Consider the following 25,020-nt stretch of genomic DNA (forward strand, 5'->3'; position numbering starts at 1 on the left):
GTGTGTGTGTGTGTGTGTGTGTGTGTGTATGTGTGTGTGTGGTTTGGTTTTGTTTGGAGGTTTTGTTTTTTTTTCCAGAATGGATAAATTTATTAGCAACTTTCCTTAGTACAAAGCACAAATACCCATATTTTACCAAGATGTTAAAATAGGAAAGTACACAAAGCAAATAAGTAATATTGTAATCAATAAATAAGCCAAAAAGGACCATAATCAAAGCAGTTAAAACAGCTAAAATGTACATATTACATTCTCCACAATTACTGTAATGAAGAAAATGCTCATCTAATGTACACTGAGATCTCTTCTCTGCCCAGTGTCTACACTCAAGGTCCTAACAACAGCAAACACTGAAGACATGCAGGAGAAGAACACAGAGACACGTGTCAGTGGGAATCCAACTCACAGCAGCCTCCAGGCAAGTCAGTGCGCAGCTTCTTCTTCTTCTGAACATAGAAACAGGTCATAATTTACAAGTCCAGGTTACTTTAAACAGTAAAATATTTTCTCTGTAGAAAATAGTATAAATGAAAACATTTCCCAATAAGCCCTTCTAAGCCAAATGAAAGCTGAATCATACATATAAATATCGATTAGATTCTGGGATACTGAAGAAAGCTATCTTCATCTGTTCAGAGGGCTATGTTTTACTTAAGTTGTGTAAGTGAGATTCCTATTCTTCTTCCCCTTCACTGTTTGATTTACGGCAGACATTTTTCTATAGGCTAATCCATAATCTAAAAAGATTAAGATAGCCATTTTTATAATGTTTTTTCCATCAATTCATGTGCATGAGCTGTCATGCCATCATCTAGTGTTTTCACCAAGGTCTTTCTCCAGTGTTTTAAATTCTTGTGGAAATCTTTACTTCCTTGGTTAGGTTTATTTCTAGGTATTTTAGATTTTCTTTTGAGACACTTGAAAATGGGGATTGATTTTCTGAATTCTTTTTCAGTACCTTATTGATATTCAGAAATCCTACTGACTTCTGTAACAGTGGTTAGCCCTAAGCAGAGTTAGTGGTCATTATCTCCAGGGGTACTTAAAAAAACAACCTAAAACACAATCTTTTTGTTTGTTTTTTGAGACAAGGTTTCTTTGTGTAGCCTTGGCTGTCCTGGAACTAGCTCTGTAGACCAGACTGGCATGGAACTCAGAGATCCACCTACCTCTGCCTCCTGAGTGATGGGATTAATGGTATGGGCCACTACCACCTGGATAAAACATAATCTTCAAAAGCATACTGTCTGCCCTGAAAATGCTGTCTAAAAATAAGTCCTTTAGTGGCACAGGCATTATACCTATGCCTGTCTTACTATTGTTGGAGCCACCAGTAGGGCAAAGGCTACAAATCATATAGTGCAGTTATTCATAAAGTCATCCATAAAACTTATAAAGATTAAATGAACTAATATAATTATCACACTTGAAACACTGTCACGGACATAAACATTACATGTTACCTAGTACTTTTGTGGTGATTTGAATGAAAATAGCCCCCAAAGGCTCATATGATTGAATGCTTGGTCCTCAATTGATGGGACTGTTTGGGAAAGATTAGGTGGGCTTTGAGTTTTCAAAAGCCCATACCAGGCCCAGCCTCTCTCTCTCTGTCTTTCTGTCTCTCTGTCTGTCTGTCTGTCTCTCTCTCTGGTTGCTGTCTGTGAATCAGGATGTAAAGCTCTCAACTACTGCTCCAGGGCCATGCCACTCGGCTTCCCACTGATCTTGGACTAACCCACTGAAACTGTAAGCAAATCCCCAATTAAATGCTTTCTTTCTGCTAGGATGTGGTGGTGTGGCACACACCTTTAATCCCAGCACTTGGGAGGCAGAGGCAGGTGGATCTCTGAGTTCAAGGCCAGCCTGGTCTACAGGGAGAGTTCCAAGACGGCCAGGGCTACATAGGGAAACCCTGTCTCAAAAACAAATGTTTTCTTCTATAAGTTGTCTCAGTCATTGGATCTCTTCACAGCAAATAGAACAGTAACTAAGACAACTTTACTAGAAATATTGCTCTCTAGAACTTCTCAATAGGAAAGAAAAAACAAAAAAAGAAGGAATGACCTGAGAGGATACAAGAAACATAAAGAATGCTAAGGTCATATTGTATATAGGTCTTACCTCTCCTGTGACAAGAATAACCCCCAGAGTTTGTTCACTCTGATGGTCAGGAGCCCAGTACTAGAGGTCTTTCCATCTCTTTTTCCATATAAAACCCAAGCCTGACAGAGTATGGTGTCTCACGTCTAAGCAGTAAGATTACCGCGAGTTCGAGGCCAGCCTGGGCAATAGAAGAAATCTCTATTTTAAAAACTAATTAATTTAATTTAATCAGAATCTGGACCCCTTAACCCCAGCACTCAGGGCGCAGAGGCAAGAGGATCTCTGAGTTCGAGGCCAGCCTGGTCTACAGAGTGAGTTCCTGGACAGCCAGGACTACAGAGAAACCCTGTCTCGAAAGCACCAAAAACAACAAAAAAAGCAAGAAAATCAACCAAACAAACAAAATCAGAGCCTGGAGACCTGTGAAGGAAATGAAGGATCCATGATACTACAATAGTTAGAGGAAGAGCCAAAGCCACGTCCAGATGGCCTTTTAGTCCCTATGTCCCCCTAGGGGTGTGCAGCATTAGGCTAAGGGAGCTCAAACCGGGAATGTGACCAGCCCAGCGTGCTCTGTGAGAACTACATTACCCAGAATGCAACTGGAAAAGAGCAGCTGGCCTTTCCGTCCGTACTAGCAATAGCGCCTCGCCGCGAGTTTCATTGACTTCTGAGCTCTCCTCTCATTTCTGCCACCTCCCAACTCTTCAAGCCTCGCTGGGGTCTGAGAGAGGGAGTGACCTCGAGGAGGCCCGCGAGAGTCTTCCTCCTTTACTTCTTATTGGTCCAGCTCGGCTGTCATTCGGGAGCGAGGGGAAGTTTGCTTCCTGATTGGTGAATTCCGTTTGGCGCCAACTAGGAAGGGGGCGGGGCGCCGGCGTTCCTAGTTGTGCAGCAATTAACGCTAAGGCCACTTTGGTGGTGAGGGAGGTGTGGGTCGCTTCTCCGCTTGTCGGGGACCGAGCAAGGAGGGAGAAAAAAAGCGAGGAGAGTTAATCGGGGTGGGGGGTGGGGGGTCGCCTCGAGACTCTCGCCCCGCGGAGTTTGTTTGGATTTAATCTTGAGGTTGCAGGCGCCCGCCCGCCTGCGGCCTCGCGGGGCCTAGAAGGAAGCACCGGTGCTTGTGGCTGGCGCCGGCCGAGTCCCCGACGCTCGCCCGTCCGCGCCGGTGCCCGTGGCGGTCGCGTCTCTGAACCGCGGGGTCGTGTTTGTGTTTGACCCGCGGGCGCTGGCGGCGTGGCACGCGGCTGAAGCCGGTGCCAGCGGGGCGGGGCCCGGCGCAGCGGAGGCGGAGGAAGACGGAGCGGGAGTCCGGGCTGGCCCGGCGGCGCCATGGAACTGGGCCCGGAGCCCCCCCACCGCCGCCGCCTGCTCTTCGCTTGCAGCCCCACTCCTGCGCCGCAGCCCACGGGGAAGGCACTATTTGGCGCGTCGGCTGCTGGCGGACTGTCCCCTGTCACCAACCTGACGGTCACCATGGACCACCTAGAAGGGCTGGGCAGGTGAGAGACCGGCGAGCGATGCCCCAGGCCACTGGCCTCTGATCGGCCCTCGGGATGATCAAGCAGGAAGCAGGGTTTGTCCAGCTGGTCCTGATGCTCCGATCCGGGAAGGCCTGGCCAGAGCCCGCCATGTGCACCCTCCCCCCCGGGCAGAATGTTGGGCGGGAGAGGCCGTTCGGATAGTCCAGGACTATCCTCAGCCCGAGCCAGACCGGGGAGCCGGGGAGGCTTGCTGGGCTTCCTATCTTGTTCACCCCTTTCAGATTTCTCTGTACTCTGTCTCTGTTCCAGGGAGCTCTTTGGAATCTACCCCCACGGGGGAAAATGGGCCCTCCTAGGCCCTCACTTCTACTCTACTGAACAACCGCGCCGGATCTTAGTTTCCTGTAAGCTTTGTTCCTTCTCAACAAAGGGACATGGCATTTTCTTTTCTTGCATTTGTGCAAAATCTATGCAGTCACTTGGCCGGCACGTTTCTTATATCTACCCGTCTCCCTTCTTATAGCTAACCCTTTTTACTGAATTTTCTATATTGGAAATCTTTGAGGACTTAGTAGTAGGCTGCCCTACACCACTACCACCAACAAAAACACATTCCACTATTTTTAGTGGTTACTTTTCTTCCAGTCTTGGGCATCTCCTTTTCTAAACATGTCTTAGGATTTTTCCAGCCCCTGGAAAGCTGGGATTGCTGTCCTACTCACCTTTGCCCTTACGCCCAGCTTAGTACCTCAAACCAAGGCTCTCACTTAAGGAAACAACCCAGCATTTGCCACAGGCATGTCCTACAATGTGGCCCAAGGCCAGATCCACTCCTTTCGTTGTTCAAATACCAACTGGGTATTGTGGGTGGCCAAGTGTGAGTGTGGGGTGTCCTTGGTTTCTTATCAGAATGGTAGTTTGTGGCAGCCTGGCTACTTTATGACCCAGCTCCCTGGGTGTGACTTTTTAATTATGTCCTAGAAATTGCTCATGTGACGGTACTTCTCTTGGTTTCAGTGAGTATGAGAAGCCAATGGAGGTGAGAAACAGCAGCAGTCTACAGAGAGTGGGCTCCTCCGAATCGACCGATTCAGGTATTATTATTTATGAGTGTGTGTGCATATGTATTCAGGTGCCTGCCAAGATCAGAAGGCATTAGAGCCCTGAAGCTGGAGACTTACAGGCCATTGTGAGCTGTCTGATTTGGGTGCTGGGAACTGAAAATTGTCCCTTCTACAGGAGCATCAAGTGCCATGAACCACTGAACATCTGTCTCTTCAGTCCCTTATTTTTTAAAATTCAGTTTATTTATCTTGAGACAGGGTTTCACCATGTAGATCACTTTGGCCTCAAACTCAGATCCGCCTGCCTCTTACTCTGGAGTGCTGTGGTTAAGGGTGTAAACCACCATGCCCTTGCCTGATCCTAGTATTTGTTCAGTCTTCACCATTCATCTTGAGCCAGCCATCTGGGGAGCAATATTGGGAATTTCCTGAATCATGTCTTTTTCCTAGGACCTTAACTGGTGACAATCCGCATTGAAGTCATAATTTGGAATGACATACATTCAGTCCAGAGGGAGAATAAGTGTCAAGTCTTTATTCCATTTCTTTTTAAAAATATTTATTTTTATTTTATATGTGTGGGTGTTTTGCCTGCATGCCTCTCATGTTACATACCATGTGCGGCTATTTCCTTGCAGGCCAGAAGAGGGTGTCAGATTCCCTGGAACTGGAGTTAAAGGCATTAGCAGCCATGTGGTTGCTGGGAATTGAACTCAAGTCCTCTGTAAGAATAGCTGTGTTCTTCTGAACTATCTTTCCAGGACTCTTATTTTTTTAAGACATGATCTCACTGTGTACACCAAACTGGCCTGTTGGAACTCATACTTAGCTGGTTATATTTTTCATACCCCTATATTAGCCATATGATTTGAAAAAATAAAATAACTCCACAAAAAAAAGTGTTATACATCACTCCTATCTGAAAAGCAGTCAATCTTGATAATAATTGGCTCTTAAATCTTGTTTCTCTTATTGGTATTTGCAAATGGAAGAGAATCCATGGATGTACTTAAAAAATGTTACTTAACAATAGAATGAGCGTTATTTCCTAAGAATTTTGTTTTTATTTCTCAAAGGTTTCTGTCTAGATTCTCCTGGACCCTTGGACAGTAAAGAAAAGTATGTATTCGTTGCTTTCAAATTTTATACTTAAAAGAAAAATTTTCCTTAACCAGGCCTGCTGACACAGTCTCACCTACTTGGGAAGTTAAGGCAGAGGGATCAGAAATTCAAGGCCTGTCTCAGAATAAAAAGTGAAGGGACTGGAGAGATGGCTCAGCGGTTAAGAGCACTAACTGTTCTTCCAGAGGACCTGAGTTCCATTCCCAGCACCCACATGGCAGCTCACAACTGTCTATAACTCCAGTTCCAGGGCATCTGACACCTTCACACAGACACACATACAGGCAAAACACCAATGCATATAAAATAAAAATAAATCAAATTACTTTTAAAACATGAAAGTAAAAAGTGAAGAACTCAGTGATAGAGTGCTTGTGTGGTGTATGTGAGGCCCTAGATTAGGTTTAATCACTAGAATCACCAAAAAGAAGAGGAAAGAAACTTGTTCATTAGTTTTTGATATCTCGTTTTATAGTCCTGCCTGGTCTGGAACTCAGAGATATGTCTGCTTCTGCCTCCTGGGTCCTGGGATTAAACATGTGCACCATCATTCCTTGTCCAAACTTGTTAATCTTTGGATGAAGTTCTTCATACAGTGGACTAGAGTCTTCAGTTAGCTGCTTCCAGTGAGATCCCAGAAACACTGCTGAGAATGGATGGATTGTTTCGTGTCAGTGGTTTCCAGGATTTTCCCTCCTTTATTTTTTAAGAGACAACAGGTTTTTTTCAATCTAGCTAGTGTTTGGGATGCTCCTGAGACCAAAGAAGCTTTAGACTTTCATTCTTGGATATCTTTGCTACAGTGAGAACCTGACTTGCCCACCCCTTCCCAAACTATAGGCTAAGCAATGTGAATCTGCTGATATAAATGCCTCTTTATTCTCATTTACCTTTCGATCTCGTTACAGCCTTGAAATTTCCCTGAGGAGAATCAATTCCTTACCTGTAAGTTCCATGGTCATTTTCAGCTAATACCTATTACCTGTAAACAGTCCCCCTAAATGCCAGCGTCACCTACATTTACGAAGTGGACATGGCTTTTCTGCATTCCTGTAAATACTAAGACTATGCATTACCTGGAGGAGCTTCAACAGTGGCTGCTGCCTCTTGTGGACTTCGTCCTCGGTCTTAGTTTTATCAAACCAGGAAAGGTTCTTTTTACGTAAATGTCACTAAGGGGTTGGTTTGGCACTATAATATACCTGCCAAGAGGGCTATTAGGCCTTGTATGATTAGGTGTATGGCTGTTCTAAGTTACAGCAGGGTGGAGCCTTGGTCACATTTACTGGTTATCTGCTGTAGTATATGGGAAGAAAGAAGAAGAAAATTGAGGTTTTGGCTAGGTGTAATGGGTCAAACCTATAATCCTAGCACTTGGGGAGACTGAGGCAGGAGGGTCATCTCAAGTTTAAGGTCAGCCTGGGCTGCAGGGTGAAACCCTATCTCAAAAAGATAAAAAGAAAACTGAATTTTCAATTGTGTTTTTCTTTAAGAATTCAATTTCTCTTTTTGACTTTGATAGCAGAAACTCTTGGGATGTAGCCCAGCGCTGAAGAGGAGTCATTCTGATTCTCTAGACCATGACATCTTTCAGCTCATCGACCAGGATGAAAATAAAGAAAATGTGAGTGTAGCATCAGCATGGTGACCCAGGCTGGAGTGACACCTCCAGTGCCAGTGGCCTACAAGCGAGGTGGCTGCTGCTGCCTGAAGACCAAGTTATGGAAAAGGAAAGCCACACCAGGCTTGCCTTTGTGTAGAGAAGTCTGGATGTGAATCTTGCCTTCTGCCTTGCTTTGGGATGCTGGAGCTTCTGTCGGGCTCCTTTGTGGGTTGGTCTAGGAATGAAATAAGATTATATCTGTAGAGAATTTAAAATGGTACCTGGTGGGTAAATGTTTTTCAATTTTAGTTAGTAGCTTTTGTGAGGAGTAATTATATCCATGAGTAGTTTTTTCTAGAAGAATCTACTCAAGACTTTTCCTTTCTTGGCTCCAGCCCTAGGGTGACTTGTAAGCTTGTGAAAATCTTTGTTGTGTTTGGAGGTTGTGTGCTACTGGGCCTGCCTATCAGCATGTTTTTCTTATACCTTATTTCCTGTGAATTCCTGCTAAATATATAAGCTAACTTCCAAAGCCATGCAACATCTGTGGATCTCAGAAATATATATAAATATCTGAAATAGTGGCTTTGGGGATGGATGATGTGGTTCACCCAGAAGTCCATGTGTTCCCTGCCTGGCTTTCCCCCTAACACTTCCATATGTTATTGTTTCCCATTCATTCCCTGCTAAAATACCAGAGTTTATCACCCTTATAGTTTCTAGGTCTAATGCAAAACCAGTTGCCTGTAGGAATGCGGATTCTGTTTGGCAGCTTTGGGAGATGCCATGACGTGTTCTATAGAAATGGATTCCCTACTTGTGTGCTTGAAACAGTTTGTCAATCTCTAGTGCTACCAGACCAAAACTGTATAATCTGGCTCTTGACCCAAACTTGACTTCTCCCAAGGTTGCCTTTCTGGAAGCTTTGTTCTAAAGGGATAATAGCATAGGTTAAAGAACTTTCTGGAGTTATCCTATCTGGCTTCAAGATCTTAGGCACACCATTTAACTTGGAAGACCTAGTTTCCGTTTTGAGGCCATCCTGGTCTACAAATCAAGTTCCAGGACAGCCAGGGCTGTTACACAGAGAGACCCTGACTGGAAAAACAAACAAACAGACCTAGTAGCTTCCTTGCTTGTAAAATAGGAGCAGTTAGGTTGTACCTGATGGTTAGACAAGTTTATGTTCAGAAAGTATTTTGTAATATGAAAACAGATACTAGCAGTTACTGTTTTTAGTGCTTAATAACAAGTGCTTATGTAACTAAAATAGGAGGCATACATTTCTATGTGTATGGTGTTTTGCTTTTGTGTATGTCTGTGTACCATGAATATGCCTGATACCTGCAGAAGCAAGTAGGGGGTGTCATAGCCCCTGAAACTTAAGTTACAGATGGTTGTAAGCTGCCCTGTGGGTGCCAGGAATCAAACATGGGTCTTTTAGAAGAATGTTCTTCACTGCTAAGCTACCTCACTAGCCCCAACAGTAATTTTTAATTAATCCTGTTCAGTGGAAGAGAAAGCCGCAGGTGGGAGCTTGCCACAGTGCACATGTAGAAAGACAGGGGCCAGCTTTCAGAAGTCTGTTCTCTCCTTACACCCGTGTGGGTCTTGGGGATGGAATTCAGATCTTCAGACTTCTCAGCAAGTGTACTTCTCTGCCAAGCCATCTCACCAGCCCTAAAGTTGGTTTTTATGGACAGTAGAAAATATATCAAATATTGTTTTACAGGAAGCATTTGAATTTAAAAAGCCAATAAGACCTGCATCTCGTGGCTGCCTCAATGCTCATGTACATGAGGAGAGTAAAGATCTCTTCACACACAGGCAGAACTCAGCCCCAGCTCGTATGGTATGTGTTCTGGCTTTCATATGGGGAATTCTTCATGGGAAGAGAATTTACAACATTGCATGCATGCTGAGTGCCTGCATTCATGCATGTTGTACCAGCATGAAATTTATTAATTTAATATATTTATTAATAAATTTATTAGTGCATGCCTACAACCCAAGCACTTGGAAGGTAGAGGGAAGAGGACTAGGAATTCAAGGTTATTCTTAGCCCTGCCATGAGTTCAGGGCCAGCGTGGGCTACATGACATCCTGTTTCATAAACAAAAAAGCAAGTTCACTTGCTAGGTGTGGTAACTCATGTCTGTAAACCCAGCATTTGGGAGGCTGAGGCCTGTGAATTATCTGGAGTTACCTCAATTGGTAGATTAGAAAGTTTCATTAGAGAAGTTGATTTATTTGTCAAAGGACATGTAAATAGTAGACTAGAATTTAACTGTAGATTCTCCAGTTCGTGATAACAGTTTGAGAATATGCCGGGCGGTGGTGGCACACACCTTTAATCCCAGCACTCGGGAGGCAGAGCCAGGTGGGTCTCTGTGAGTTTGAGGCTAGCCTGGTCTACAGAGGAAGATCCAGGACAGGCACCAAAACTACACAGAGAAACCCTGTCTCAAAAAAATAAAAAACAAAAAAAAAATTAACTCAACAGTTTGAGAATATATATGAAATAGAATGTATTGGTGGATGCTTGGGGATCAGAATGCTAAGATTTTCTCTGATTGCTTAATCATTAAAGGCACCAATAATTATAGGTGCTGAGGATGCAGACTTTTAAAAAGCCAGTGTTAATTTTACTGGTTTAGCTTTTGTTTAGATTAGGATTCTTGTTGTTTGCTTTCTTTTGAGACAGAATCTCTTAAAACCCCAGGCTAGCTTCAAATGTGCTATGTAGTTCAAACCTCCTTGAACTCCTAATGCTCCTGTTCCTAGGATTACAGGTGTTGGCCACCACAGCCAGCTGGTTTCCAGGTTTGGGTGTCAATAGATGAGGTGTATGATCTTCGTAACTTAAGCATCAGTTTCTTTTTATTAACCGAAAAGCAAAGGATTCTGTGGGTATGTTGGTACACACAGTCCCAGCTCCTCCAGGGACTGAGACAGGGTGGAGTCTAGGAGCACTTAGTTTCAAGGAAGAAAAAGGGAATTGATTAAAATAGCGTGTGCTGTGGCTTAAATGGGATTGTAGTTGTAAAGGTTTTGTCATAATGTCTAAGGACATCATAACCCCTCACTTTAAAATTGGGCAGCTATGTTTTATTTTAACTCATTTTTTTATTTTTATTTATTTATTTGTTTGTTTTGTTTTGTTTTGTTTTGTTTTTTTTGAGACAGGGTTTCTCTGTGTAGTTTTGGTGCCTGTCCTGGATCTCACTCTGTAGTCCAGGCTGGCCTCGAACTCAGAGAGAATTGCCTGGCTCTGCCTCCTGAGGTGTGCGCCACCACCGCCCGGCTTCGTTTTTTATTTTTATTTTTTAATTATGGGAGAGAGGAGTGCATATGTGTACAGATGCCTAAAGAGGCCAGAGGCTTAGATCACATGGAGCTTTCTGAGGTGGTTGCTGAGAATCAAATTCAGAGCTTCTGCAAGAGCAGTGCTTGCTGTTAACCTCTGAGCCATCTCTCTAACCCTAGCTGTTGTTTAATCCAATGAAGAGCTAGGTTGGAGGCCATACTTAGTAGTGTGCACTCGTGATATTAACATTTGGCGGGTAGAAGAAAGAGGTTCACAGCTATTAGCTCAGCCTGGACTTCCTATCTCCAAAAAATAAAGGAGTAGGACAGACTCTAGAACAGGCTTCCTTGTTTCCGTCTGTCTGAATGGGAGTTACGTATGTATTTTGTTTTGTATGCTATTTTATGATAGAGACTTATATTTTCAACAAATTGTATACTCTCAGCTTGCACATGGTACTGTATATAGTCTCTTAGTTCTCACTGCAAGAAGAGCTCATGGGCTGGGCAGTGGTGGGGCTTGACTTTAATCCCAACGGCAGGCTGGTCTCTGAGTTCGAGGCCTGGTCTGTAGAATGAGTTCCAGGACAGTCACGGCTACATGAGAAACCCTGTCTCAATGAGGAAGGTAAAAAAAAAAGCAAGGGGTCCGGAGCCAGGAACTCCAGTGCCGCCTTCTGACCTCTGAGGATACCAGGTTCACAAATGTGCACATGCATATCACCTTTTTTTCTTTTTTCTTTTTCTTTTAAAGTGATCCAGCTAAGCGAATCAAAGTGGACTAGAGTTCTTGCTAATTTTGTCTTTCAGCTGTCTTCAAATGAAAGTGATAGCAGTGAATCAGGAAATTTCAGTCTTCTTTTTACATCCCAGTCACCTGTGAAAGCCACTTTGTCTGATGAGGATGATGGCTTCATAGACCTTCTTGATGGAGAGAATCTAAAGGTACCATCTGTGGGTGTGTGTGGGTGTGCCTTCTCATTCTAGCCACCACTGGAGAAGACTCCCAAGTAAAAACAGCTCCTGGGGTCTTAGCTGGCTAGTTGATAATTCATTTTGTGAGATTCTTGAGAGACTTCCCTGCTTGACTAAATCTTATTGCAGGGTGGGAGGTCACATGGAACTGGTGAGATCCTTCATCTTATTGCTAGCCAGGCTTTTAGGAGTAGGGAAGAAAGTGTTGAGATACTTCTGTAACTAAGACATAGCATAGTGGTAGAACATGGCTTAGGGTGTGCAAGGCCATAGGTTCAATCTCTTGCACCAAAAAAAGATACTAGCTTTCCCTGGTGGTATATGCCTGTAATCTCAAAATTCAGGATGCTGAATAGGATTGCCATAAGCCACAAGTTAGGCCACCCTGTGCTACACAGTAAAGTTTTGTCTCCAAAAACAATAAAAAATTAGCCGGGTGGTGGTGGCACACGCCTTTAATCCCAGCACTCGGAAGGCAGAGCCAGGCGGATCTCTGTGAGTTCGAGGCCAGCCTGGACTACCAAGTGAGTTCCAGGAAAGGCGCAAAGCTATACAGAGAAACCCTGTCTTGAAACCCGCCCCCCCCCCCCCCAAAAAAAAAAAAAAACCAATAAAAAATTTATCCAGGCTTGTCTGGCATTCTTTAGGAGAGTTAAATGTAAAGCATTTAAATTCATGCTAGTCTCAGCTAGGTCCTTTTCTTCCCAGCCCATCTGCTGGATCTATTTAAAAGCAGTTTTTCTCTTCCTCTAGAATGATGAGGAGACCCCTTCATGCATGGCAAGCCTCTGGACAGCTCCCCTTGTCATGAGAAGACCTACAAACCTTGTAAGTTATTCCGGTATGTGCAGTTTTGAGTAGTTGAGCCACTGAACAAAGTAGTCCTTAACTATGTTGACTGGAATAATTGTCTTCGAGTGGTCAGATTTTAATCCAAGGTGGATCTGTCTCTTTCACCACCCTAAGGGCAATCGGTGCAGGCTGTTTGACTCCCCTTCCCCGTGCAGCTCCAGCAGCAGCTCCAGCACTCGGTCAGTGTTGAAGAGAACAGAACGATCTCATGAAGAGTCTCCTCGAGGAAGTACAAAGCGGAGGAAGAGCATGTCCAGTCCTGTAAAGGCAGATATTCTAGAGCCAACCCAAGAGGTTAGTTTTGCGAGTTCTCCTTTGGTCTAGAGTGGTAACTGTCTTTCAAAAATTGTAAACATTTCTACTTGGTGGTCCTGTCCTTGCCAACCTTTACTCCCCCCCCCCCCCCTTCGAGACAGGGTACAGGGTTTCTCTGTATATTTCTGGCTATCTGTAAGTGGCCGTATCCTGTCCCAATCACCTGGTCCCAAATAACCAACTCAGAGGCTGAATATGAATTATAAATGCTTGGCCAATAGCTCAGGCCTGTTACTAGCTAATACTTACATTTAAATTAATTCATATTTCTATTTATGCTTTGCCACATGACTCATGACTTGTTACTTCATTTTTTACACATCCTGCTTGCTTGGTGGCTGTCTGGTGTCTCAACTCCCCTGACTCTGCCCTTCCTCCTCTCTTTATTCTCTCTGTGTGAGGCTGTCTTGCCCAATCTTCTCTTGTCCTGCTATCAGCCAGTCAGTTTTTTATTAACAATGAGTGTAATCCACAGCAGTCCTGGAACTCACTCTGTAGATCAGGCTGGCCTTGAACGCAAAGATCCACTTGCCTCTGCCTCCCCCGTGCTGGGATTGAAGGCATGCAACACCACCTGGCTTCTGATGATGCAATACAGCTCTATTTTTATTTATTCTATTCTGTTTGCTTTATTTAGTGGGTTGTGTTATTTGTTTGCATTAGGTTTTTCTTTTGCTATGGGTTTTGAGGCAGGGTATAGTTGAAAGTTTTCCTGTGTCCTGCCTCGTCTGCAGCCGCTCAGACCCAAGTAAACACACAGAGGCTTATAGTAATTAAAACTGCTCAGCCATTAGCTCAGGCTTCCTACTGACTAGCTCTTACTCTTAAACTCAGCCCATTTCTGTTAATCTATATGTCACCATGTGTTCCATGGCTTTACCTGTGTGCCATACATGCTGTTCCCTGGACGGTGGGCTGGTGTCTCCTGACTCAGCCTTTCTCTTCCCAGAATTCTCCTTGTCTGCTTATCTCGCCTATACTTCCTGCCTGGCTACTGGCATTTTATTAAACGTGTGTACAAAAGCATTATTCCATAGCATCGGGGTCTTGCTCTATGTTCAGGCTGGCCCGGAACTTGTAATGATTCTCCTGTTTCTATCCTGATGCTGGGATTGATTACAGGTGTGCACCACTATACCTGACTTTTATCAGTCTCTCATTCTTTGAGTGTCTGTGCTTTATTTTTTTGTCTGTGTTACTTGTTAATGAACTTGTCAGTTGTTACGAATCCACTGGCCTATAAAGTCCAATATTGTCTCTTATCCCCTAGATTTCTCATAGGGGTAGAATTGCTGGGTCATGGGCCAGTCCATGGTTTGATTTGGCAGATACTGCCACATAGTTTTCCGGAGTGATGTATTCAATGGCAGTGTATGAGTTCTGTATTTCTGAGTAGTATTTGGTAATATATATCTGTTCATTTTAGGTGTTTCTTTTCTTTTTTTTTTTTTTTTTTAAATACTTTATTTATTTTTATTTTATGTGTATTGGTGTTTTGCCTGTGTGAGAATATCAAGTGCTCTGGAACTGGAGTTACGGACAGTTGTGTACTGCCATGTAGGTGCTGGGAATTGAACCCGGGTCCTCTGGAAGAGCAGTCAGTGGTCTTTTTTTTTTTTTTTTTTTTTTTTTTTTTTTGGAGCTGAGGATCGAACCCAGAGCTTTGTGCTTGCTAGGCGAGTGCTCTACCACTGAGCTAAATCCCCAGCCCTTAGGTGTTTCTTTTCTACTGCTGTGAAAACCACAGTTTGTTGCTGAGGATTGAACCTAGGGCTTTATGCATACTACTCAAGAGCTTGGTCACAAGCTCCATCTCTGCTCTTATTTTCCTATTTGGTTATATGTTTATTTGTTTGTTTATTTGTTATTTAGGGATAGGGGCACATAACCACAGTGCACATGTGGAGGTCATTGTATGACTTGGAGACATTTCTCTTTCTACCGTGTGGGTCCCAGGCATAGAACTCTGCAGTTCTTAACTTACTGCGCCATCTCACTGGCCCCTGTTTGTTTTTAAAGCCGAATTCATTGTAGCTGCATTGGGAAAATGTGGGTGTGCGGATCCATGTGTGCTACGGTACGGATCATTTGAAGAAGTTTTTTTACGTACTTACATAGGAATCTTTAGTATAAATAATTATTTTATTGTCTTTTTTTTTCTTGTGGTTTTTTTTTTTTTATTTTTTTTTATTTATTTATTACGTATACAGCATGTATCCCTGTAGGCCAGAAGAGGGCACCAGATCTCATTACAGATGGTTGTGAGCCACCATGTGGTTGCTGGGAATTGAACTCAGGACCTCTGGAAGAGCAGCCAGTGTTCTTAACCTCTGAGCCATCTCTCCAGCCCTATTGTTTGTTTTGAAACTATCTCACTGTATAGCCCAGGCTGTCCTGGCACTCACTGTGTAGAACAGGTAGACCAGGCTGGCCTCAAACTCAGAGATCTGCCTGCCTCTGCCTCCCCAGAGTTGGCGTGTTCTGCTGGTTTCGTTCGGCATATTTCACAGGCAACTCAGGCTAGCCTTGTTCTCTATCTCTCCATCTTTTTATCTTAGCATTCTAACACTGGGGCTGCTGGCAAATGTTATGACACCCAACTGTGTTCTGATGGTTTGTTTTTGCCTTTTAGGAGCAGGCTCTCTTGTGGCCTGGGCTGCCCTCAAGCTGTATAATTTATGATGGCCTTGAACTTTTGATTCCTCTGTCTCCCTAGTGGTGGAATCACAACCATGCCCAGGTTTTTGTTTTGGTTTGTATTTGTTTTTTTGTGTGTTTTTTTTTTCTTTTTTCACTTTTTTTGAAGCAAGATTTTTTTCTTTTTTGGGGCGGGGGGAGGGGTGTTTGTTTTTTTTCAAGACAGGGTTTCTCTGTGTTGTTTTGGTGCCTGTCCTGGATCTTGCTCTGTAGACCAGGCTGGCCTCGAACTCACAGAGATTTGCCTGGCTCTGTCTCCCGCATGCTGGGATTAAAGGTGTGTGCCACCACTGCCCGGTGAGATGAGGTTTTTTTCTTTGTGTAGCTCTGGCAGTAGACAAAGCTGGCCTCAAACTCAGAACTCAGAGATCCGTCTGCCTCTACCTCCTAGGCTTGAGCCACCACCACCCAGCATTTTATTAGTCTTTTTAAACGTGTGTGTGTGTGTGTGTGTGTGTGTGTGTGTGTGTGTGTGTGTGTGTTTGCTTGCACATGTCCCATGATGCATAAGGACCTGTCTAAAACAGAATGGCTCCATCTTTGGCTATTGCTAAACGAAGGATAGATTTGATGTTTTCCTTTAAGGCAGAGCCTATGTAGCCCGGGTTGACCTTGAACTCATGATCCTGCTGCATAAACCTCCTGAGTGCTAGGTCCTATGGTTTCTTTTTCTTTTTTTGTTTTGCTTTGTTTTCAAGACAAGTTTTCTCTGTGAAGCAGTCCTGGCTGTCCTGGAACTAGCTTTGTAGACCAGGCTGGCCTCAAATTCTCAGAGATCCACCTGCTTCTGCTTCCTGAGTGCTGGGATTAAAGGCATGCGCCACCACCGTCCGGCTCTACCCTCTTTTTAAATACTATTTTGGTGCAAGACCTGTGTGTGCCATGGCATGCATGGAGGTCAGAGGATAACTTTCCAGAGTTGGTTCTCTCTCCACGGTGGGTTCCCAGGATTGCAGTCAGATGTATACAAGTACTTTTAGCCTCTGAGCCGCCTTACTGGCTTCACCATGCATGCCTTTGAAAGACTTACTGCCCTGTCCTTGGAAGAGGGGAAAAAACAAAAACAAAAGAAATAGTTGGTTCAAAGTCCAGATCTCCCTTTTTGGATATAAATGTTCATGTTGTCTCTAGATTACTAGTTCTCAGGCATGCTTACACAGTGGTTCCTTGTGTGCTGTGCCACAGCGGTTCTTTGGTGCTGTGCCAGCCTGCAAGAGGAGCGCCTAGATCACAGAAGGCTCTTTATTTAGAAGCAATCTAAATGATCTTTACAACTTCTTGATTTGTTTTCTCACAAAAAAAAAGGGCTTATCAGAAGTTCAGGAACTCTACTGAGATAAAGTAATTACATTTTATTTTGTGAGATACATGACAATGATTTTCTGGTTTGGTGTTTGGTTTTTTATTTTCTATTTTGTTTTGTTTTGTTTGTTTTTGGCAGATTCTTGAGGCAATCCTCCTGCTTCTTGGATTACCATGCCTCAGCTCGATATCATCAGCTCAGTAGTTTTCAGTGTGAACAGTAAAAAAGCAGGGGTGCTGGGTATGCTGAGGCACGCCTATAATCCCTATGGATCTCTGATTTCGATGCTAACCTGGTCTGCATTAGCAAGCTCCAGGCCAGCCAAAGACTCATGATAAAACTCTGTCTCCAGAAAAGGACAGAGGGGGTTTTTGGGGAAATTTAACTAGTTAATAAATATTAGGGCCTCTCTTTTTCCTTCTGATTCAGTCACGATACAAAATATTTAATGTAGACATTCATATTTCAGTCTCCTTTGGCATGGTCAAGGTAAATATTTCTAGGAGTTCTAGTCAAAACCCTGGTGTCATCCTCTACCTCTGGTTTGTTACAGCTTCTACACCAGTCTTTATCCCTGACATCTTCACCCAAAGGAACCATTGAGAACATTTTGGACAGTGACCCAAGAGACCTTATAGGGGATTTCTCCAAGGTAATTGTAAGAAGAGTTATCTAGTTGGGTAGTACTGGGAAGGTGTGGGGGTAGCTAGCACCCCACTTAGCCTTTCTCCTTCCTCAGTGTGGTTCCTGGGGTACCTCCAAGGCAACAGTTTAAAAAATTAAAGAACATGGGCTGGAGAGATGGCTCAGAGGTTAAGAGCACCGGCTGTTCTTCCAGAGGTCCTGAGTTCAATTCCCAGCAACCACATGGTGGCTCACGACCATCTGTAATGAGATCTGGCTCCCTCTTCTGGCCTGAAGGGATATATGCAGGCAGAACACTGTATACATAATAAATAAATAAATTAAAAAAATAAAAAATTAAAAATTAAAGAACAAGTTGAGCTTCTGATGATGAGGTACATGTTGGTCTCCCATTCTCTTGCTAGCTTAGTGGTTTCCTGTATGGTTACCCACCTTCACGCTGACCCATAGTACAGGTTCTTTGGAAACGGGGCTTCTGACTATAAAAATAGTATGCATATGTATAGCCACGCTTTGAGTCCATGGTGTTGAAGGTCCAGATTTGCTGGGCGGTGGTGGCAGAGGCTGATAGATCAAGGCCAGCCTGGTCTTCTACATAGTGAGTTCCAGGCTGGTGGGACTATACAAGAGACCTTGTCTCAAAAAAAAATAAAAATAAAAAATAAAAAGAACGGGGAGTTTGAAGAGAAGAACAAGCAAAGCCCTTGTGTAACCTTCAGCTTGGGTTGAGACCATTGGTGGTTTGTCTTGGGGTCATGGGTAAGCTCTTAATTTGGCCAGTTGTCTTCTAAGTAACAATACCACGTTCATTTTTCTTAAGGCTGGGCCAAGATTGTTTTCCCGTTCTCGCTGCCTAACTCCTGGGCAACCATGTCCTCATCAGATGTCTCACTTCCGTGGCAGGGTCTCACTATTTAGCCCAAGCTGACTTATATGCTGTTCTCCTTCCTCAGGCTCCCATTGCTAGGGTTCGCGTATACAGTACCATGCCTGCTCCTTCATTGTGTTTTGTTACAGATTCTCATATCCCAAGTTGGCCTCGTGCTCACACTCAGGCTGGGAGTGGTCTTGAAGTCATGATCCTCCTGCTCCTTCCTCCCAAAGGCTGTTACTGCAGTCCTGAGCCACCATATCTGGTTCTTGCTGCATTTTTAAGTCTTCATACTCTAGCCACTAAGATAAGAGTTCCTGATTAAAAACAAAAGAAAAAGGCAATTGCCTGCAATTTCAAATCTAGCCTCAGGGTGACTAGTTCCAAGCCAGCCTGGCCTATACCACCTCAAAGGCTGAGCGAGCATAGTGGCTCATTCCTTTAATCCCAGGAGCAGACACATCTCTAAGCCAGACTGGTCTACATGAGACTATGCCTCCTTAAACAAATAACAATTAAATATCCAGATGTTAGTTAAGTGCGTAGAAGGGTAATTAGCATATACTATTCACTTAACGTTTCTTTGAGCTGCTTCCTGCCAGCTAGGCAGCAGAATAAACGACATTGGTAAGCTTTCACATTCCCCTAAGTATCTTCTGTTTCCTTCTTTAAAGGGTTATCTCTTTCATACAGTCTCTGGGAAGCATCAGGATTTGAAATATATTTCTCCAGAAATTGTAAGTCCGATTTGTGGAACCCATTGCACATGGGGAGTTGGGATCTTGTTACCTGACTGCCAACATTGACACCCCACCCTCCTTTCTCTTCACAGATGGCATCTGTTTTGAATGGCAAGTTTGCCAATCTCATTAAAGAGTTTGTCATCATTGACTGCCGATACCCATATGAATATGAAGGAGGTCACATCAAGGTTTGGATTCTTGAGACTTACATCGTGGGAGGCTTAGACAGGTGGGATAGTGACACCTCTCAGCTGGTGGTGAGGATTTAGAACAGGCCAGGAGATGTGAGCTGAATGAATGTTCCCATCAGTTCCTCTCTACCACAGAGTTGCAATGCTCTCCTTGTCTGTCCCTCATACTGTCCTGTTTCAGGTGGTACCCTGATGTCTAAGCTATTCAGTGGGGCCATAAAGGATTCCATAGCATTTGAGATGCTTAAATATAAATGTTTGACCACCCCAGAGCTCCTGACTAGAAGAAGCCAGTCTGGCAACATAACATGCCTTCTGTACTGGGCCTCTGTTCTTCAATCAAGCTGCCTACCTGGTGGAGGGGCATATTGGAACACGCATTTCTGGAAAGGAGCTGGTCACACCACTTTAATATTACCTTGTAAAGCAGTGTTTAAATGTGGCAAGGAGGCATTAGCTTCTAACTTTATGAAACGACTGTTCGAGATCATTTCCAGTTCTTGTATTTGTTAGTGAATGGCCAACGTATATAGACCTACAGAGAAAGCCTCATTGAGATGCAAAAGGCAGGTAGCCTCCTGGACTGCTGTGCCAGGAGACCTGCAGTCACCAAGTAGTCTGAGGAGCTGGCTCCCTCGCTGAGGCTTTACTTCAGTGTGATTCAGCGGGTGTTGAGACTGTCTGGTTGGTGTCTTCAAAGGGTGCTGTGAACTTGCACATGGAGGAAGAGGTTGAAGACTTCTTACTCAAGAAACCTATCGTGCCTACTGATGGCAAGCGTGTCATTGTCGTGTTCCACTGTGAGTTTTCTTCCGAAAGAGGCCCTCGAATGTGAGTACTTCACAGAATAGGCTGGAGGGCGGAGGCTTCGTGTTCCTATGGAGCCTGGTAGTGTGTGCATTTTTCACTGTCTGCAGAATCATAGCATATCGGGCACATCGCTCCAGTGCCTTAGTCTACACTTGACACACAAACCTGGCTTTTATAAAAACTACTCTCTATAGAACATAATTTCCCTTAATTCTGTTTCCTACTCAGCGATTTGTGTTAAAAACAGCCTTTTTCAATTATTACTATTTATTTACATTGTGTGTGTGTGTAGAGTTCAGAAGGCAACTACCATGTCGATTTCTGGGATCAAGCTCAGGTTGTCAAGCACCTTTACCCACTGAGCCATAATTTTCTTGGGTTTTTTTTGTTGTTGTTGTTTTTTGTTTTTTTTTTGTTTTTTTTTTGAGACAGGTTTTCTCTATGTAATCCTGGCTGATCTGGAATTTGCTTTGTAGACCAGGTCCACCTGCCTCTGCCTCCCAGGTGCTGGAATTAAAGACCTACCCAAGCCCAAATGCCCAGACCAAAAAGATTTCTTGAATGTAATTTATACACTTAGCCTAGAAGTTGCAGTTACAAATGACTTTCAGGCTTCTCTAGACCAGTCATTGATGATACCAGTGCTAACTCTACTGTCGCCTGAGTTTGACCTCTGCCCCTTTGGCTCACCCAGTTCCCCTGCCCCTCTTTGTTTAGTTCTACCTAGTGGTCTCATAGAATATCCTTTAAATACCAAGCAGTTGTTTCTTATGCAAATGTTACCTCTGAAGTTCTTGGGCCAGCCTGAGGTATATGAGACCCTGTCTCAAAGAAACTTAGAAACTAACTTACTGATAGGCTAGGGGTGTGGCTCAAGTCTGTGATAGACAGAGTACTTGTCTAGTATTTGTTTGGTCCTGGGTTCACGCCCAAAAGAACAGGGTAGTAGAAATGTGCTATATAGCAGATACCATTGAGACCATAAAATGGAGCCATTCATTAAAGATACAGTGGTGAGACTGAGCATGCTTGGTGGGAGTTAGCAGCCAGCCTAGTCTACAGAATGAGTTCCAGGACAGCCAGTGCTACACAGTGAAACCCTGTCTCAATAAACAAACAAACAAGAAAATATCCGTGAGCAGGATTAACAAGTGGTCCCAGTGAGGAGAAAGATGGTCATGAGAAATGCAAGTAAATAAAGGCAGATAATTAGACAGGTGGACAAGTCCCGCTTCAACTAGGATTGCTGGAAAGACTTCTGAAAAGCCGAGTCCTGGGCCCTTGTTTTGTTTTTGTTCTGAATGAATTTATTAAGACAGACACACTGCATAGATGGGAGTGGGCTACTGAGCTGTGAAGGGCACAGGCTCAGAAGACTGGGCCTTGGTCTGGGCCTTGTCTGCTCTTCGGGTTGCACTGCTGAGGTTGACAGCAGGTTGCTGGTGTGCTGGGCAGGCACTGCTGCAGAGCTGCACCCCTCCTCTTGCTGCAGTTAAGCAAACTTGTGGGTTCATAACGACAGCAGGTACTAATGGACAACACCATCTCAAGTCCTTCAGGCTTGTGAATAGGAGTTTGCCCTGCTTTTTGGTCTTTGTTTTCTTCAGAGCTAGCCAGCCCAGGTCCTTATTCATGCTAGGCGAGTGATCTGTCACTGAGCTACACCCTTGTGTGTTTAGCCAGTATTGATACAACTTTTAAGGACTAGGTGTGATGGCATACTTCTAGCACTCAGGCAGAGACAGATGGATCTCTGAGAATTCAAGGTCAGTCTGGACTACATAGTGACAGTGAGATCCTGTTACAAAAAAAAAAAAAAAAAAAAGCCAGGCAGTGGTGGCGCACACCTTTAATCCCGGAACTCGGGAGGCAGAGGCAGGCAGATCTCTGTGGGTTTGAGGCCAGCCCAGGCTGCAGAGTGAGTTCCAGGACAGGCTCCAAAGCTACATAGAGAAACCCTGTCTCGAAAAACAAAACGATCCAGAAGCACCCCACATTTAACACATGAAAAGGTAACATTTGAGCAGGACCTGAGTATTCACACATGAATGGAAATAGCAGGGACTTGTGTCCCAGCTTCATATTTTTCATATGCCGGACACTCTTCTAAGCACTGGGAAAATGTTAGCAATAACAATATAAAACAAAACCAAAACCCTGTTTTGGTGGAGGTCCCATTTCAGAGTAAGCAGGAGCAGAGAAACATAACAAATAGTTAAAATTGTGCAAAATGTTCAGAAGTCCTTCAAAATGAGGTCAAAGGTAGCAGCTCCTAGGCAGAAGGTCAAGGAGACTACAGTGGGCTGAGTGAGATGGGGCAGCACACACTGGAGGGCACAAAAACTGCAGCTCGTACACAGGGTTGGCGAGTGGACTAGGGAGACAAGGGCTTCTGTACTCACTCCCAGCACGGGGTTCCAGTAGGTACTCCCAGGAAGTAGAAGGGCTAGTCTGTCTAAAGGCCCAGGAAGAAGGATTCTATTGATAAAGGGAGGTGAATGGAGGAGATGATACCAGGGAATGGAGAGCAAGTTGGTTCAGAGCTGCTGCAGGTGGTGTCAGCAGTGTGTTCTTAGGAAGGAGTGCCTGGACCACCACCTGTTCTTACTGTTGTCTCCAGTTTCCTACACTGAAGGAGGAGAGCTGATTTTTTTTTCTCTTTTCACTAGGTGCCGATATGTGAGAGAAAGAGATCGGCTTGGCAATGAATACCCCAAACTCCACTACCCTGAACTGTATGTCCTGAAGGGAGGATACAAGGAGTTTTTCCTGAAATGCCAGGTGAGGGGTCTGTGCTGAGCATGTCTCCACGTGCCCACACTGGACCAGTGGGTTTGTAGCTGCTGCTGTTTGCTGGGGTTTGGCTGGTCACAAGATAAACGTCCACTCAGCACTAGGCTCCCGTGGAACTCACTGGCCCTGCCTCTTGCTTCTTCCAGCCTTACAGCTCTAGGCAAGGGGAAGCCAGGTTGTATGAGGCGGGCATGTCCTGACTTTGTCCTCTTGTTCTCACGTCCCTGTAGTCTCACTGTGAGCCCCCCAGTTACCGACCAATGCACCATGAAGACTTTAAAGAAGACTTGAAGAAGTTCCGTACCAAGAGCCGGACCTGGGCTGGGGAAAAGAGCAAAAGAGAGATGTACAGTCGCCTGAAGAAGCTCTGAGGGCAGGCAGCAGCGGCCTGAGCTGCTCTCTGTCCCTTCCCTTTCCCTTTGCTGCAGAGCAGTAAGTGAAGGAGCCTACTGCGGTACGAGGAGAAAGACTGGGCCTTCCGTGCCTTAAACCTACACTCCCGGGTTGGAGCCCAGGGCATCCTGCTGTTCCCTGTCAGGACTGTCTGCCTAAGCTGGACATGCCACAGCGCAGACTGGAGTCTATAGTCTCGAACACCATGTCAAGCTACTCTGATTGAGCATCCCATGAAGAAGTAGCTGGAGCCTTCGTGGGCGGACCCTGGTCTCCTGTCATGAGGGTAGATACGTGACAGAGTGCTGCTGGCCAAATACCAAAGAGGCTGGAAGGGAGAGGTCCTCGTGGATGACCCATAACTTAATTTATTCAGCTTCATCAATTATTTTATTTTTTTTTAATTCCTCAAGACTTTCACTTTACTGCTTCATTAAGTCAAAATACTGCCATTTTAGGTAGAGTTTTATCATCCCAGGAACTACCTCTACTTTTAATTTTTAGAAAAACATTGGGCCAGGAATAAGAAAAGGCAACCTGTCGAGTTGTGGCCAGCGCTAGGAGCTCACTCACCCCTAGGAGGCGCTGTGGACTGGGATTGCTGCTACTCAAAGTCAAGGACTGAGATGCTGGTTAAGAGCCTGCACCAGATCCAGGCTTGGCTACAGGACATAAGCTAACCTTCCCAGACCTACCTCTGTCCTTTGTGATGTCCTTGGGAAAGTTTTGTCTCCATCTTCCTCGCCCCAGGACCCCATGATAATGGCTGGTGTAAGAGTCACAGGAAAGCACTTGAGGCAGCTTCCTCCCATCTGGCCACCCCCAGGCCAGCATTGGTATGCTGCAGTGTAGGTACCCCAAGGTGAGAGTGGGAAGGAATGAGTGGAGTCCACGGGGTGAGGGAGGAGCATGCCCCCTGAATGTCCTTTAAGAAAAAAAAAAAAAAGTCGTTTTATGAGTTGAGGGGTATAATCAGTGTTGGGTGGGCACCCAAGGGTGAGAAGGGGGCCAGAAGTCCAGGCCATTAGGTGGAAGGAGGGGGTCCTGGTCTACAGATGACTGTAGAATTTCTCAGGAGGGAGTGGTAAATATTGAAGAAAAATGTTCTGGGTTTATCATGTTTTAATTTGAGGGACAGGGAGTGATGAATCACACCAGTTACCCCCTAATCTAAGCCCGTGGAAGTGAGGCTCTCGAGGGAACACCTCCATCTGAGGAGCTGGGCTGCTTTAATTCTGTGCAGCCTGGTGTGCCTGTTCATCGAAACCCTCAGGCATCAGTCTCCTGCTCGTGTGTGCTCCACTGGGGTCTAGCCAGGTTTTTCCTAGGAAAAGTCTCCCCTCTGCCTCTGCTTTCATCTGGGGGTGGGGAGGGAATCAGTGGCATTGAAGATGGCTAATTGCTTTGTTATGGGTTTGAGTTGCATTTGGCTATAAAACAAATCTTGTTGGAAAATATGTGGAGAAAAAGGGAGTGAGCGGCCCCTTCCCCAGTGTTGAAATAGGTCCCAATTGGTCTCTGGTCTGGTTTGTAGAGATTCTGTTAGTTGAATGCCTTGGAGGAGAATGGCTTTTGGGTTGTACCAGCTTAGTTAGCACTGTTAACCAACTGTTGCAGGCTCTGCAAATAAAAGTGATCTTGAACCCATGTTCTCTGCCTAGTTCCTAATATACTCAAAGGGAGTTTCATTGCCCTTAGGGTTCTAGGGTCACTAACTAAAACTAAGGCCATCATATTTCCTCAAGAG

At 44.6% G+C, this 25,020-nt stretch overlaps 1 protein-coding gene and 1 long non-coding RNA gene across 4 annotated transcripts; one reads left to right on the forward strand and one right to left on the reverse strand.

Annotated features, from left to right (window-relative positions):
• Positions 1 to 15: 15 nt before the first annotated feature.
• LOC131915451 (uncharacterized) lies at positions 16 to 3,434 on the reverse strand. Its single transcript, XR_009380334.1, has 3 exons — positions 2,698 to 3,434; positions 2,125 to 2,284; positions 16 to 446 (listed from the first exon to the last, which is right to left on the reverse strand). It is a non-coding gene; the product is annotated as an uncharacterized LOC131915451 (long non-coding RNA).
• Positions 3,236 to 24,920, forward strand: Cdc25a (cell division cycle 25A). Of its 3 annotated transcripts, none has more exons than XM_059268725.1 (15): positions 3,246 to 3,608; positions 4,608 to 4,684; positions 5,731 to 5,773; positions 6,685 to 6,721; positions 7,299 to 7,400; positions 9,112 to 9,231; positions 11,496 to 11,630; positions 12,414 to 12,488; positions 12,627 to 12,806; positions 17,381 to 17,479; positions 19,018 to 19,080; positions 19,176 to 19,274; positions 19,978 to 20,108; positions 22,757 to 22,868; positions 23,111 to 24,920. In XM_059268725.1, the coding sequence occupies exons 1-15, from the start codon at positions 3,439 to 3,441 to the stop codon at positions 23,249 to 23,251; spliced, it is 1,584 nt and encodes a 527-aa protein (XP_059124708.1). In that variant the 5' UTR covers positions 3,246 to 3,438; the 3' UTR covers positions 23,252 to 24,920. The 3 variants fall into 3 exon arrangements, with proteins under 3 accessions (XP_059124710.1, XP_059124708.1, XP_059124709.1); XM_059268726.1 differs by having other exon boundaries at positions 7,302 to 7,400; XM_059268727.1 differs by lacking the exon at positions 22,757 to 22,868 and having other exon boundaries at positions 3,236 to 3,608.
• Positions 24,921 to 25,020: the final 100 nt, after the last annotated feature.

The sequence above is a fragment of the Peromyscus eremicus genome, chromosome 7 (assembly GCF_949786415.1).
Source record: "Peromyscus eremicus chromosome 7, PerEre_H2_v1, whole genome shotgun sequence".
NCBI lineage: Eukaryota > Metazoa > Chordata > Mammalia > Rodentia > Cricetidae > Peromyscus > Peromyscus eremicus.